The sequence below is a fragment of the Rhincodon typus genome, chromosome 35 (genome assembly GCF_021869965.1).
Source record: "Rhincodon typus isolate 14 chromosome 35, sRhiTyp1.1, whole genome shotgun sequence".
Lineage (NCBI taxonomy): Eukaryota > Metazoa > Chordata > Chondrichthyes > Orectolobiformes > Rhincodontidae > Rhincodon > Rhincodon typus.
The window spans coordinates 24,502,435-24,519,112 of NC_063366.1; the positions used below are offsets into that span (position 1 = coordinate 24,502,435).

At 44.9% G+C, this 16,678-nt stretch overlaps 2 protein-coding genes across 2 annotated transcripts in view; both read right to left on the minus strand.

The window, feature by feature from the left end:
* Window positions 1-15,308, minus strand: part of LOC125486986 — a 33,122-nt gene extending 17,814 nt beyond the window's left edge. Inside the window, exon 1 of the mRNA XM_048616697.1 lies at window positions 15,176-15,308. Within this exon, the coding sequence (XP_048472654.1) occupies window positions 15,176-15,308 (133 nt within the window). The remainder of the gene's footprint in view (window positions 1-15,175) is intronic.
* Window positions 15,226-16,678, minus strand: part of LOC125487047 (carcinoembryonic antigen-related cell adhesion molecule 1-like) — a 191,810-nt gene continuing 190,357 nt past the window's right edge. The window contains exon 5 of the mRNA XM_048616954.1: window positions 15,226-15,562. Within this exon, the coding sequence (XP_048472911.1) occupies window positions 15,498-15,562 (65 nt within the window). The 3' untranslated portion in view covers window positions 15,226-15,497. The remainder of the gene's footprint in view (window positions 15,563-16,678) is intronic.

Sequence of the window (16,678 nt, forward strand, 5' to 3'; positions counted from 1 at the left end):
CCTAACACTGGCCCCTCCCCGCACCCCCCTCCTGTCACTGGGACCCCACGGCTCCTCTGGGGAACAAGTCCTCCGTCCCACCCCCACCTCAGGGCCAGGACCCCCTGTAAAACAGTTTTGGGAGGGGAGGGGGTTGGGGAGCGAGGAAAACGCCTTCTTTCCTACCCACCACCCAATGACCCAACAGGAATCATAGGCCAACCGTACACACCACGGCCCCAGTGGGGCTCGGGGACCTTCCCTGGGGCCAGCTGGAATGGTGGCAGTGGGAGGGCACGCTGCAAATCCTGGGGACATCAAGAGGGGCAGGAGGGCAACGGAGGCTCTTCCCCAGGGGGACGGGGTCAGGGGACAGGGGAGGACACTGTGTGGGCTTCTCCTCCTCCCATGGGGTGTGCCACTACCTCTTCTGGGTTTTAAACTTTCTGAAGTTGTCCTGCCCACCCCCGACGTTCACAGAACCCAAAAGCCCTCCCTCCACACCCCTTGGCGGGGGTGGGGGTGGGTAAAGCAGGGGGCATGGAGGTCAGGCACGGAGTTGTGGTGGGGGGAGGTGTGGTGTGGGCTGGGGCCTGGGGTCTCTGGCAGGAGTGGCAGTCCTTGGGTGGGGCCTGTGGCAGGGTCCAGGCTGCAGCAGCAAAGGGAGAAGGCCCAGGCGGTAATAACTTTTGTAGTATCAGCAGCAGTTGTGTTGGGGGGCATAAGACGAGCACTCAATTGTGAGAGTTGAAGTCACTGTACAACAGGAACTATCCCCACAGAACATTGGCTGTTGTCAGGCAGCTTGGAGCCAGTCACCCTGAACTGAGGAGATGCGAAGTCTCCTTGTCACTTTTGTTTTGCTGTTCCCCTACACTTCTGTTACCCAGCAGTAGTGCTCATTTTTCCCAGCACACTTGTTGTGCACGTGCTGGTGTGAGAAACAGTAAAAAAACAGCAGGTGTGCAAATAACTTTATTAACATACCATCACCAGGAAAGTCACCCATGTGACCGAAGCACCAAGCAGAGCTCCTATAGGGGCAATGCCTATGTGAAAGAAAAAGTGAGGGGGATGGTAGGAAGGGTAGAGTTTGTGGGGGGAAACAAAGCACTCCACACCCCATAGTGCCCATCTCTACCGAAAAATATCGAGAGCACCAGTGTACACAGTGTGCTCCATCTCCAGGGGCAGGACGTATGAATGGCCAACTCGGCCAGGCCCAGAAGCGAAATCTCCTGGTTATATCGGTCAGCCAGGGTTTTCTGATTGGTTCAAGTTAACTACCATATTCAAGATCTCACAGTCAATGTGATCCTCCTGGTTCTAATCACTGCAGCATTGCCGCTCCACTGTCTTCCCTGTAAGACTCCCCGTCCAATCTAATCTGACCAGATCCTCCCACATGTCTTTGTAGTTACCTTTACTCTATTGTAATACCATTACATGTAATTCCAGCTTCTCCCTCTCAAATTGTAGGGTTAATTCAATCACTTTACTGTCACTGCCCCCTAGGGGTTCCTTCACCTTAAACTTCTTAAACCAGTCTGTCTCATTACACATCACCGAATCAAGAATTGCCTGTTCCCTAAGGAGCTCAACCACAAGCTGCTCCAAAAAACCCATCTCATAGACATTGTTCAAATTCATTTTCTTAGGATCTGCTACCAAACTGAATCTCTCAGTCCACTTGCATATTGAAGTCCTCGATGATGATTGTAATAATGCCTTTCTTACATGCTCTTTCTATGTCCTGATTTACTTTCTGCCCTATGTACTAACTACTGCGAGGAGGCCTGCACGTAACACCCATCAGGGCCTTTTTTCCTTTGTGGTTATTCAACCAATCCCACAGAGAATCTACACCTTCTGAATCTGTATCCCTTCTTGCTATCAATTTAGTTTCACTTCTTACTACGAAGACAAACCGGTCCCTGTGCCCATCTGCCTGCCCCTTCAATCTGATGTGTATCCTTAGATATTTACTTCTCACACCTGATCGCCTTGCAGCCACCTTTCTGTGATACCCACAAAATCGTACCTGCCAATTTCAATCTGCACCATCAGCTCATTTACCTTGTTTGGTTCACTACGTGCATTAAAGTACAACACCCTAAGCCCTGCATTGACTGCGTCCCTTCTCATAGTTCTTCCCTTATGTGCTGTGCCCGAAATTATATTCCTCACCCTTTCCATACACTCTGTCCTATTACTTGTCCTATTAACTTTAATATCCTGAGACCTCCCTCCTTAACTTTTTCCAAAATTTTCCATGTTATTGATTCCCACTCACCCACGCTCCCCCCCCCACCCCAATTTAGTTTTAATCCCTATCTACAGCCCTCATTATGTAATTTGCTAGGATTCTGGAGCCAGCATAATTCACATGGAGCTCATCCCATTGGAACAGCTCCCTCCTTCTTCAGTACTGATGCCAATGTCCTGTGAATTTGAATCCATTTCTCCCACATCAATCTTTGGGCCACACATTTACCTCTTTAATCTTGTCGACCCTGTGCCAATTAACCCATAGATAGCAATCCAGAGATTATTATCTTTTTGGTTCTGGAATTTAATTTAGCCCCTAGCTATTCACATTCTCTCAGCAGGACCTCTTTCCTCATTCTCCCTATATCGTTGCTACCAGCATGGACCGCAACAACTGGATCTTTCCCCTCCCACTCCAAGTTCCTCTGCAGCCCAGATCAGATATCCCAAACCTCGGCACCAGGCAGGCAATGCAGCATTTAGATTCTCCATCCCGACTTGATAGAGGTGTACAAAACGATCAGAAGTACAGATAGAGTGGACAGCCAGAGACATTTCCCTAGGGTGGAGATAGCTATTACAAGGCGGCATAGTTTTAAAGTGAGTGGAGGTAGATACAGGGGAGACGTCAGAGGTAGGTTCTTTACTCAGAGAGTGGTAGGGGCGTGGAATGCATTGCCGGAGAGGGTGGTGGAATCGGCCTCATTTACATTGCATATGGACAATAGTATAAGGTAGGGGTGGAGGTTAGATAGACCTTAGGTTTGGGGTAAAATTTCGGCACAACATCATGGGCCGAAGGGCCTGTACTGTGCTGTACTGTTCTATGTTCTATGTTCTGGCCACAGAGGACAGTGTCCATTCACCTAGCTACACTATCCCTGATTACAGCTCCATGTCTTTTTTCTCTGCCCCATCTTGACTGGCTCCCTTTGGCACAGTACTATGGTCATTTTGCTCATCTACAGGCCCCACTCTCATCCACATGAAAAGCAAGAATCTCAAACCAAAGCTGAGGGTCCCTCAGCTCTACCTGTTGGCGATCTTTCAGGCAGGGTCCGAGAGGATTGAAAAATGGCTAACGTAACACCACTGTTTAAGAAAGGAGGGAGGCAGATGTTACAAAGTTGTGAAGACTGTGTGGTCCCTTAAAGAGGTAAAGTGCTTTTCTAAACTGACAGATTTACACAGAAAAAATGTATCTGTAAGTAGCTGAAGATGTACAGCCAGTTCTGAAATTGAAACATATATCGATTGGCTGTGTGATTGGAAACCTAAGGCTTGTTTTGATATTTTGGCAAAGAGCTGGGATCAGCCTATTAATTTAAACCAAGCACTTAGCGATTGAAAGCCAATTGAATTTAATTCCGATGGTTTTCACAACCTCAGCCTAATGCTATTGTAAGAAAATTGATGTGTCATCCAAGGTATATAAGGAGACAATTTTTGAGAAACGAGGTGAGAGTGAACCACCATCTGAGAAATAAACCTCGCTTTCACACAAAATCATTAAGCTCTCTAAAAATCAAGCAACATCAATGGTGCCACAGCATTTCTAGTTCAGAGTCCTCACAGAAGAAATTACAGAGAAAACATCCCTCTCAACAGAATCAGCAGAAGAAAGGCGCTTGTGGCATGAGATCAACAGAAAGCAGTGTTCCAGAAGACATATTCTGTGCAATGTTGGAAAGATTAAGTTTTAATTTATTGTTGTTTTATTAGTTGGGTTTATATAAATGGAATCTGTGTTTATTTGAACAGCAGTCCAGTAGAATTTAGTTCAGTTAAGGAATAGTTAGTACTTGGGTGGGGGGGTGGTGGGGCTGGAGGGAGGGGAGGGAGGAATTGTTCAGTTTATAGGTAATTCTGTTAATTTGTTCATTGTTTGGATTAAATAAGTAATTTGTTACTTCTTATTTATCAAGTGAATCAGGGATTTTCTTTCTTTTAACCACTCTTTTAACAGATTACGAGGAGAAAGGCGAAATTCTCTGGGTGTTTTCGGGGTAATTATATGAAGGGAACCTGTACTCCCATCATAACAGATTGGGGTTTGTATTTTGGATTAATTATCAGAGAGGTTCAACCTCCCCCCACTTTGTAACACAGAAGAGAAGAAGCTATAGCTTCACCTCAGTCATTGGTAAGCTTTAGTGTCAATTACTAAGGATGAGATTGTGGAGTGCATTATAAAACAGGGATAAGTCAGCACTGCTTCGGAAAGGGGAGGTCACACCTAACAAAATTTGTTCGATTTCTTTGAAGAGGTAATAAGCAAGTTAGACAAAGGAGAGCCGGGGTGTGTGGTTTATTTGGATTTCCAGAATGCCTTTGTCAAGGTGCCGCACAGGAGGCAGCTAAATAAGTCTAGAGCCCCTGGTGTTAGGGGTAAAGCATTGGCATGGATAGAGAATTGACTAACTGGCAGAAGGCAGAGACTCAGGATAAAGGGGTCTTTTTCAGGATGACAGCCGGTGACTAGGGGAGATCCGCAAGAATCCCTGTTGGGACTACAACTCTTCATGTTATACATTAACGATCTGGACGAGGCAACTGAGGATATTTTTGCTAAGTTTACAGCTGACAGGTGGAGGGGCAGGTAGTGCTGAGGAAACAGGAAGCTGCAGAAGGACTTGGCCATACTGGGAGCATGAGAAAGAAGTGGCAGATGGAATACAACCTGGGAAATTGTGAGGACTTGAGGCTTACTCCTGTCCTTCCAGAAATGGTATCTGGCAGCAGTGGGATTGAATTAGGCTCAGCCAGTGCCTGGTGTGATTCTAAACTGCAGCCGAGTTTTCCCTGGATTCCCAGGACTCAATATTAGGACCGTTGTTTTTCCTGATATTTATTAATAATTTAGATTTTTGTGTACAGGAGACAATTTCAAAGTTTGCAGGTGACTCCAAACTGGGAAGAATTGTGAACCATGAGGGGGACAGTGTGAAACTCCAAAAGGACATTGACAAGCTGGTGGTGTGGGCAGAAACGGAGATTCTCTTAAGGTGAACATGCAGTATATGTTTGTGTAATGGTACATTTTTCCCTGAGTTCTCCAGGATCCAATCATTTTCAGCTGCTTCATCCATGACCTTCCCTCCATTAAGGTCAGAAGTGGGGATGCTCACCAATGACTATTTTTTATTCATTTGTAGGATGTGGACATCCTGGCTGGGTCCATCATTTATTGCCTGTCCCTAATTACCCCTTGAAAAAGTGGTGGTGAGCTGCCTTCTTGAACTGCTGTAGTGCATGTGCTGTAGGAAGACCCTCAATGCCCTAGGGGGGTGTTCCAGGATTGTGACCCAGTGACATTAAAGGAACAGCGATATATTTCCAAGTCAGGATGGGGAGTGGCTCAGAGGGGAACTTGCAGGGGGCTGGTGTTCCCATGTATCTGCTGCCCCTTGTCCTTCTGGATGGAAGTGGCCGTGGGTTTGGAGGGTGCTGTCTGAGCAGCTAACAAACTATCCAAGAGTTTTATATTAATTCCAAGCCTTTCTAGTGACAGAGCTTTCTCCTCTGTCCCCATGGTCTGGACTGAAGCCTCATCTTTAATAAAGACAGATACAAAACATTCATTTCACACCTCCATCATCAATTGGAGATAGGGAGATATCTCTGATATCTCTGAGGAGGTTGCTTCCTGCCTTGTTAATGGAATGTTTGGACTCATATTTCCACTGGGAACCCTTTATAAAGATGCTGTCTTGTTTGTACAAAAGTGATCTGTCACAATGCAGTTTTTCAAACCCCAGGCAGAACATAATGGGGGTGACCTAGATATGACTGATATCTGACAGTGTGCAGACAGTGAATGGGATTTGGAAAACACCCTCACAATGTTAATCCAGGCTGTCCTGAGTGTGTTGTTTGGTTCAGACTTCCTCAATCTGTAAATTGTTAGTAATGTACCTTTCCTTAAGAATTCCTCATTTGTTTTCTCCATAGTTCTACAAACCCCTCTGCCTGAGGACACATTCAGTCTTACAACATCATCCCAATTAATTCCCAATAGGACCAAATATCTTCAGACCTGCCCATACCTGTGTCGGTAACTGTTTCACTGCTGTGAACTCCCAGGACTTTTACAAACTGAGACACTCACTGAATGGAAGTGGAACAAAGACTGGATTGGATTTGTTATGTCAATGCCATTATATCCATTGTGCCTTTAATGGCTCTTTACACCATCGAATTAATCCTGTACCTCACCCCATTCCTTTTTCCCTTGGACCTGCAAATCTTTTCCCTTTCAAGACCTTCTCAATTCCCATTGGAAGGTTGGTGTGGGATCAGCTTGCCCTTCTTTGGATACCTCCTTGTTTCCTCATCTATCTCCTCCCTCAGGGATTGGCCCTCTCTCCATCTAACCTTCATGCCTCACTCTGAGCAGGAAGAGGCTATTCAGCCCCTTGAGCCTGCTCCTCCGTTCAATGAGGTCCTGGGTGCCTGTTTATTTTCAAAATCCCACATTCCCACCTCCCCCTGATCCCCTGATTCCCTTGATTCCCACATGAATGCAGTAGACTACATTGAGTGAAGTACTGCTTCACCTGTAAGGTGTGTTTGGGCCCTTGGATACTGAGGAGGGAGGAAGGAAAAGGGCAGGTCTCTGTGGTTGTAAGGGAAGGTGCTGTGGGGGTGTGGGGCTGCGTTGGGAGTGAAGGAAGAGTGGACCAAGGTGTCCCAGCAGGAAGAGTCCCTGCAGAAGGCTGACAAGGAAGGGGAGGGAAATTTGTGTCTAGTGGTGCCATCCTGCTGGAGGAGGCAGAAATGGCAGCTAATCTCTCACGCTGTCTCTATTTGTCCCTATCTCTCACACGTACTCTCTTCGTCCCAGTCTCTCATAGTCTGCCTCCATCTCTCTCTCTCTCTCTCTCTTTCTCTCTATCTCTATCTATCTATTTCTCAGTGAAGGAACTGTGATATATTTCCAAGTCAGGATGGTGACTGGCTTGGCGGGGAACTTGGAGGTGGTTGTTTTCTCACGTATCTGCTGCCCATGTCCTTCTAGATGGAAGTGGTAATGGGTTTGGAAGGTGCTGTCTGACAATACTTGGTGATTTTCTGCAGTGCGTCTTGTATACACTGCTGCTACTAAGTGTCGGTGGTGGCGGGAGCGAATGCTTGTGGATGTAGTGCCAATCAAGTGGTTGCTTTATCTTGGATGGCGTCAAGCTTCTTGAGTGTTGCTGGGGCTGCACTCATCCAGGGCAAGTGGGGAATATTACATCACACTCTTGACTTGTGCCTTCTAGATGGTGGACAGGCTTTGGGGAGTCAGGAGGTGAGTTACACTCTGCAGTATTCTTAACTTCTGACCTGCTCTTGTAGCCACTGTGTTTATGTGGTGAGTCCAATTGAATTTCTGGTCAATGATAACCCCCCAGAGTGTTGACAGTGAGGGATTCAGTGATGGTAACACCATTGAATGTCAAGGGGTGGTTAGATTGTCTCTTATTGGTGATGGTCATAGCCTGGCATTTGTGTTGTCACTTGCCACTTGTCGGCCCAAACCTTGATATTGTCCAGATCTTGTTGCATTTGAACACGAACTGCTTCATCAGAACTGGTGTCTCTCTCTCTCTCTCTGACTTTTTCTTTCTCTCCGTCCATGTCAGTCTCCCTGTCCACTTCTGTCTGTGTCTCTGTCATTCTCACTGTTTCAGTCTCTCCCTTTTTCTTCTTTATTCATTCACGGGATGTGGGTGTCATTGGCTAGGCACTTATTGCCTATCCCTAATTGCCCAGAGGGCAGTTAAGAGTGCTGTGGGTCTGGAATCACATGTAGGCCAGACCAGGTAAGGATGGAAGTTTCCTTCCCTAAAGGACATTAGTGAACCAGATGGGTTTTTCCAACGATCGACAATGGATTCATGGTCATCATCAGATTCTTAATTCCAGATGGTTATTGAATTCAAATTCAAATTCAAATTCCACCATCTGCCATTCGAACCTGGGACCCCAGAACATTATCTGGGTCTCTGGATTGACAGTCCAGCAATAATACCACTAGACTATCGCCTCCCCCTTCTGGGTCTGTCCCTCTCAATCTCTTTCTATCTGTCTATCTCTCTCTGCCTTTGTCTGGGTCTATCTCTTTTTCCATCTATCTGTCAACTTTTCTCTGTCGGTCTATCTCTCTCTGTAAAACACCAAGAAGTATAATGGCCAATGGGAAACAAAGCAGTAGGTTAGCATCTATGGGGGTAGATTCAAATGCATGGAAAAATATGAAAAGAATGAAAAGAAAGGAGAAATCAGGAGAGGTTAATAACGTCTCCAGCACAAACACAAAATAGGCTAGGGTGTTTGGTAAGGGTTAGGAACGTAACTTCAAGCACACTGGATAAACAAATGACAACGAGAAGAGATATGATAAATTCTGGATTCAGAATTGGCTGACCCTTAGAAGACAAAGGGTGGTAGTGAATGGAAAATATTCAACATGGTGCTCAGTTACGAGTGGTGTACCACAAGGATCTGTTCTGGGTCCTCTTCTATTTGTGATTTTTGTAAATGATTTGGATGAAGGCGTGGAAGGGTGGATTAGCAAGTTCGCGGATGATACGAAGGTGGGTCAAGTTGTGGCCAGTGCGGAAGGCTGTTCTAGGTTACAAAGGGACATTGTTAGAATGCAGAGCTGGGCTGAGAAGTGGCAGTTGGAGTTTAACCCTGAAAAGTATGAGGTGATTCATTTTGGAAGGACAAACTTGAAAGCAGAATACAGGGTTAACGGAAAGATTCTTAGCAGTGTGGAGGAGCAGAGGGATCTTGGGGTTCATGTTCACAGTTCTCTGAGAGCTGCCACCCAGGTGGATAGAGTTGTTAAGAAGGCGTATGGTGCGTTAGCTTTCATTAATAGAGGGATTGAGTTCAAGAGCCGTGAAGTTATCCTCCAGCTATACACAAACCTGGTTCGGCCACATCTGGAGTATTGTGTCCAGGTCTGGTTGCCTCATTACAGGAAAGATGTGGAAGCGTTAGAAAAGGTGCAGAGGAGAGTTACCAGGATGTTGCCTGGAATGGAGGGAAGGTCTTACGAGGAAAGGTTGAGAGAGCTCGGGCTTTTCTCTTTAGAACGACGAAGGATGAGAGGTGACTTGATAGAGGTGTACAAAATGATCAGAGGTATAGATAGAGTGGACTTTTTCCTAGGGTGGAGGTAGCTTTTACGAGGGGACATAGTTTTAAAATGAAAGGAGGTAGATATCGGGGAGACGTCAGAGGTAGGTTCTTTACTCAGAGAGTGATAGGGGCGTGGAATGCATTGCCGGAGAGGATAGTGGAGTCGGCCTCATTAGGGGCATTTAAGCAGCTATTAGATAGGCATATGGATGACAGTATAATGTAGCAGTGGAGGTTAGATAGACCTTGGGTTTAGGGTAAAAGTTCAGCACAACATTGTGGGCCGAAGGGCCTGTACTGCGCTGTACTGTTCTATGTTCTATGTTCTATACAGGACTGAAGGTGTTTTATCTGAATACATGCAGTATACGAAACAAGGTAAATGAGCTTGTGGCACAGATTAAAATTGGCAGATAAGGTGTGGTTGCCATCATGGAGACGTGACTGCAAAGGGATCAGGATTGGGAGTTAAATATCCAAGGATATGCACCCTATCGAAAAGGCAGGCAGGAAGGCAGAGGGGATGGAGTTGCCTAATGAGTAAGAAATGAAATTAAGTCAATTGCAAGACACAAAGTAGGGTCAGATGATGTAGAATCTGTGTAGGCAGAGGTGAGGAACTGCAAAGGTAAAAAAAAACATAATGGGAGTTATGTACAGGCCTCCAAATTGTAGTCGGGATTTGGGGCACAAGATACACCATGAGATAGAAAAGGCATGTAAGAAAGACAAGGTTACAGTGATCATAGGGGATTTCAATATGCAGGTGGAATAGGAAAATCAGGTTGGTAGTGGATTGTGAGAAAAGGAATTTGTGGAATGTCTATGAGATGGCTTTTTAGAGCAGCTTATTGCTAGGCCCCCACTAGGGAACAGGCAATACTGAATTTAGTGATGTGTAAAGTTGCAGACTTGATAAGGGAGCTTAAGGTGAAGGAACCCTTAGAAGACAGTGACCACAATATGATAGAAATTACTCTGCAATTTGAGAGGGAGAAGGTGAAATCAGATATTAACGGTATTACAGTTGAATAAAGGCAACTATAGAGGCATGAGGGAGGAGCTAGCCTAAACTGACTGGGGAGAGGAGCCTAGCAGGAAAGACGGTGGAACAGCAATGGCAGGAGCTTTTGGGAGTAATTTGGGTGACATAGCAAAAACTCATCCCTCGGAAAAAGAAGCATTCTAAAGGGAGGATGAGGCAACTATGGCTGACAAGCGAAGTCAGGGACAGCAAAGAAGCAAAAGACAAAGCATATAATGTGGTGAAGAGCAGTGGGAAGCCTACAAAGACCAACAGAGGACAACTAAAAAAGGAAATAAGGAGGGAGAAGATTAAATATGAGGGTAAGCTAGCCAGTAATATCAAAGAAGATTGCAAGAGTTCATTTAGATATATAAAGGGCAAAACAGAGGCAAAAGTGGACATTGGGCTGCTGGAAAATGATGCTGGAGAAGTCATGATTGGGAACTGAACAAGTACTTTGTGTCAGTCTTCACGGTGGAATACACAAGTAATATCCCAACAATTCAAGAGAATCGGGAGTGGGGTGGGGGATGGGTGGTGGCCGAGATGAGTATAGTGGCCATCACCAAGGAGAAGGTGCTAGAAAAACTGAAAGGTCTGAAGGTGGATAAGTAACGTGGACCAGATGGACTACACCTCAGAGTTCTGAAGGAGATAGCTGAAGAGATAGTGGAGGCATCAGCAGTGATCTTTCAGGAATCAGTGGAGCCAGGGAGGTTCTGAGAGGACTGGAAAGTCACTAATGCAACACCCCACTCCCACCCCTCAACCCATTTAAGAAGGAAGTGAGGCAAAAGATGGGAGATAACAGGCTGGTTAGCCTGACCTCAGCCATTGGTAAGATTTTGGAATGCATTGTGAAGGATGAGATTTCTGAATACTTGGAAATGCATGATAAAATAGGCAAAGTCATCATGGTTTCATCAAAGGGAGGTCATACCTGACAAATCCATTAGAATTCTTTGAGAGGGTAATTGGCAGGTTAGACCATGGACAGCCAATGGATGTTATGTATCTGGACTTCCAAGAGGCCTTTGACAAGGTGCCATACAGGAGGTTGCTGAGTAAGATAAGGGCTCATGGTGTTAGAGACAAGGTGCTTGCATGGATATAAGATTGGCTGTCTGGCAGGAAGCAGAGAATGGGGATTAAAGGTTCCTTCTCAGGATGGAAGCCAGTGACTAGTGCTGTTCCACAAGGGTCAGTGTTGAGACCATAACTTTTCACTTTATACATTAATGATCTAGATGAAGGAACTGAGGGTGTTCTTGCTAAGTTTGTAGATGATACAAAAATAGTTGCAGGGACAGACGGTATTGAGGAGGCAGAGAAACTGCAGAAAGATTTGGACAGGTTAGGAGACTGGGCAAAAATATGGCAGATGGAATACAACGTGGGAAAGTGTGATGTCATGCACTTTGGTAGGAATAGAAGCATGGACTATTTTCTAAATGGGAAGAAAATTCAGAAATCTGAAGTGCAAAGGGACTTGGAAGTCCTAGTCCAGGTTTCTCTTAAGGTAAACTTGCAGATTGAATCAGCAGTTAGGATGGCAAATACAATGTTAGCATTTATTTCGCGAGGACTAGAATATAAAGACGGGGATGTACTTCTGAGGCTTTATAAAGCTTTGGTCAGACCACATTTAGAGTATTATGAGCAATTTTGGGTCCCATACATCAGGAAGGATATTCTGGCCCTGGAACGGGTCTAGAGGAGGTTCACAAGAATGATCCCAGTAATGAAAGACTTAATATATGACAGATGTTTGAGGACTCTGGGTCTATACTTGATGGAGTTTAGAAGGATGAGTGGGACCTAATTGAAACTTGCAGAATGACCTGGACAGAGTGGATATTATTTCCATTGGTAGGAGAGACTAGGATCTGAGATCATGGCCTTAGAGTAAAGGGATGACCCTTTAGAATGGAGATAAGGAGAAACTTCTTCAACCAGAGAGTAGTGAATCTATGGAATTCATTGTCATAGGAAGCAGTGGAGGCCAGGTCACTGAGTATATTTAAGACAGAGATAGATAGGTTCTTGATTGTCAAGGGGATCAAAGGTTAAGGGGAGAAAGTGGGAGAATGGTGTTGAAAAATGTATCAGCCATGATTGAATGGCGGAGCAGATTCAATGGGCTGAAAGGCCTAATTTCTCCTCCTATTTCTTATAGTCTTATGGTTTTGTGTTCCCCCTAACCGTGCCCCCTATTTCTATCCAAATACCCATCCAATGTCTCTCTGGAATGCCTTCATTGAACCTGCCTCCCCCACATTTCCAGGCAGTACATTCCACACTATCACTACCCACTGGGTGAGAAAGTCTTCCCTCACTTCACCCTCACTTTGTTTGAACATCACTTTAAACCTACGCCCCTCTCGTTCTTGTTCCTTTTCTGAGTGGAACAGCTTCTGCTTCTCTACACTGTCCAGCCTCTGCTCAGGATTTTAAAAACCTCTATCAGATCTCCCTCTCAGCTTTCTTCTCGCATTGGAGAGAGGGCAGATGCGATTTACAAGAATGGTTCCAAAGATGAGAAACTTTAGTGATGGGGATAGATTGAAGAAGTTGAGACTGTTCTCTTAGGCTTGTCTTTACAGGGGAGCTGTGGAGATGTTGTTTCCCCTGTGTAGGAGAGTCTAGGCACCATCTTAGAATAAGGGGTCACTCATTTAAAGAGAAATGAGGAGGAATTTCTTCTGAGATAGCAAGAACTGCAGATACTGGAGTCAGAGTCAATACATGTGGAGCTGGAAGAATACAACAGGTAAGGCAGCATCAGAGGAGCAGGAAAGTCGACATTTTGGGTTGGGATCCTTCTTCTCTCTGACGGGACTGAGTCTGTGGAATTCTTTATTGCAGAGGGCTATCGATACTGGGTTATTAGGTACATTTAAGGCTGAGACAGACAGAATTTCAATCAGTCAGGGTTAATCAGTCGATGGTAAAGATTGTGGATGTTGGAAATCTGAAGCAAAAACAGAAATTGCTGGAGAAACTCAGGAGGTCTAGCAGCGTCTGTGGGGAGAGAAACAGAATTTATGTTTTGAATCCAGTGACCCTTCTTCAGAACAGTCATACTGGACTTGAAAAATTAACTCTGCTTCTCTGCCGACAGACACTGCCAGACTTTCTGAGTTTCTCCAGCTTTTGTTTGGTACCAAAGTGTTACGGTGAAAAGGCAGGAAAGTGAAGGTCACAAAGGTCAGATCAGCCATGATCTCATTGAATAGCAGAGCAGAGTTGATGGGCTGAATAGTCTACTTCTGCTGTTACATCTCATTGTTTCATGGTTAAACACAGACTGAACCAAAAACACACCAAATTTAGTCCCTAATCTTTTTGACAGCAACTGCTCCTACTGCTGAGAATGAGATGAAGACCCTTTTACTGGAATCTTTCATGTTGGGATCTCATCAAATTGCCTCTAAGATACAATCTATTCCTAGTTTGGAGTTGATGGAATTACACAACGCCCCTCACTTTCTTTTGGGGAATGTCACTTTGATGGTAATGAAGATTTAAGATTTTCAGACAAAGTCCATGTGATTCGTTAAGTTGACTATGTGTTCTCTTCAGCTGAGGTCCGTCATCTGTAACGTTGCAGCAAGCTTCCTGGGCAACATTGTCATGCTTGTATGTTCTGCACAAAACCTTAGGAAAGCCCTTGACATTGTCCATTGTATGACTCTTGTGGAGCGTCCTGTCACACTCGGGATTTCCCGATGATTCTCGGTTTTGTATCTTTAAACCCAATGTTCTCTTGTGGAAGTCTCTGCAAGGATGGTATTGTTATGGACAGATGTATCCGCAGCCAGCAGATTGGTGAGGATGAGGTCAACTATGTTTTCCCCCAATCACTTGCCGCAGACTCAGTCTGACAGCTATGTCCTTTAGGATCCAACCAGCTTGATCTGTGGTGCTGCTGCTGAGCCTCTCTTTGTGGTGGACATTGAAATTCCCCACCCAGAGTATATTTTGCACCCTTGCCAACCTCACTGCTTCCTCCAAGTGTTGTGCAACATGGAGGAGTACTGATTCATTAGCTGAGGGAGGATGGTAATCAGCAGGAGGTTTCCTTGCCCATGTTTAACCTGATGCCACGAGACTTCATGGGGTCTGGAGTCAATGTTTAGGATTCCCAAAACACCTTACCCCCTGACTGGTAGTAGTATCTAGGACTTTGTGTGAAAGCTGTGATTCTGTGAATACGACTAGGTCAGGTTGTTGCTTGACTAGTCTGTGGAATAGCTCTCCCAATTTTAACATAAACCCCCAAATATTATTCAGGAAGATTGTACAGGGTTGTACAGGGTTAACTGCTGTATTTGATGCAGGCTTTTCTGGTGCTTAGGCTGATGCCATGTGCCCATTCTGCTTTCATTCTGTTTCTGAGACTGTGCTGTGATTTGGTACAACTGAGTGGCTAGAAAAGTGAATCTCTCCATCTCTGGTTCACAAGACAGGAGATTACGAAAGGAAGCGAGGTGACTCTAGCCCTGGTGACAATACAGTGTGGGCCTTGTAAAGAGCTGGACATTTCTACTGGCAGTGCATGTCTGTCATGAGACAGATTGCTCATGTATCCAGAATTTCCAGGTGTTCAAATATCCCACATCCATGCTCAATAACGTTGGAATCGGACATGCATATCCAAAATGGATTCAAGCACTTGTAGATGGGGACACTGCTGGCAGATGGTTTTAATACAGATAAATACATGGTTTTATAGTTAACACTGGAACAACAAGCTTCCTCTAATCATACTGACACCTGTGTCATCACTATAACGGGAGAAACTCCCCGGTTTCGCAGGATTATTCACCTCCTCTTCATCTTTCCACCTCACAGCCACTGTGTGACTGCCACAGTCTAACAGGAACTGCCTGACAATCCTCATTTTAGCAGTTCATCCACCCTATGAATTCCTCTGGCAGCTAATACAGGGCAGTGAGCCTCCTGATGTGGTGCTACATTCTCAGCAATACAATTATACCATAATCAGCAGTTTGCATGATCGTGAGACTTGGGGACAGACGGTAACTGCCTTGTTGGTTTAACTCCTGGTTCCTCACCCTGGTTAGTTCAATTAGCATCCTCTGTCAATGTTAATGTTGACTGCGAGAGATTGCGGGGGGCATATGACAGCGATACCTGTAGCAACAAGAACAAAAGCAGAATATATTACTGATAAATGGAGACACTCGGCTGGCTGGGATCATAATGTAAGTGGGATTGGCTGAGGATGCCAGGATTAATTCCCAATAACTCCACACTCACACTCACACACACACACACACACACACACACACACAGACATATGTACACACTTACTGATACACATGCTGACACACACATACACACAGAGACATATAAACACAGACTGACACACAGACACACAACTTACTGATACGCATGCTGCCACAAACACATACACAGACACAAACATGTACACAAACACACAAACAGGCACATTGACACATACACATGCACTCATGTACAGAAACACACACATACATACGCACACACACGTACATATAAAAAGTGGATGAACATGTACAGATACACAGTATAATCACTGTGATTATTTTTGTTTTTGAAACAGAATTTCGAATGTAGAGAAATGGAAATGTTTGTTAACACTGAAGAAAGTGCAATTTAAACACACCTTGGTAATTACAGTTCAAAGATTTCTAATGTGTTGCTGGGATGGTGCTATGGAATTTAAATATAGGGTTTTTTTTAAACTAGACAAGACACGAGTCAGACTACAGTTGGGATACTGTGAACAGTTTTGGGTCCTCTATCTAAGGAAAGATAAACTGGCATTGGAAGTACTACAGAAAAGGTTCACGAGACTGATCCTGGGGATGGAGGAACCATTGTATGAGGAGAGATTGAGTAGATTGGGCTTGCACTCATTGGAATTAAGAAACAAAAACAGAAATTGCTGGAAAAACTCAGCAGGTCTGGTAGCATCTGTGAGGAGAAATCAGTGTTAACAGTTTTGAGGAACCGTCACTGAACCCGGAACGTTAACTCTGATTTCTCTTCACAGATGCTGCCAGACCTGCTGAGCTTTTACAACAATTTCTGTTTTTATTTCTGATTTACAGCATCTGCAGGGTTGCTGGAAACCATTCTTTCAGTTTTTAAGAAGAATGAAAGGTGATCTTATTGAAACATACAAGATTCTTAGGCGTCTTGTAGGGGAGATGTGGAGAGGCTTTTTGTCCTTGTGGGAGGGTCTAGGACCAGAGGTGTATCATC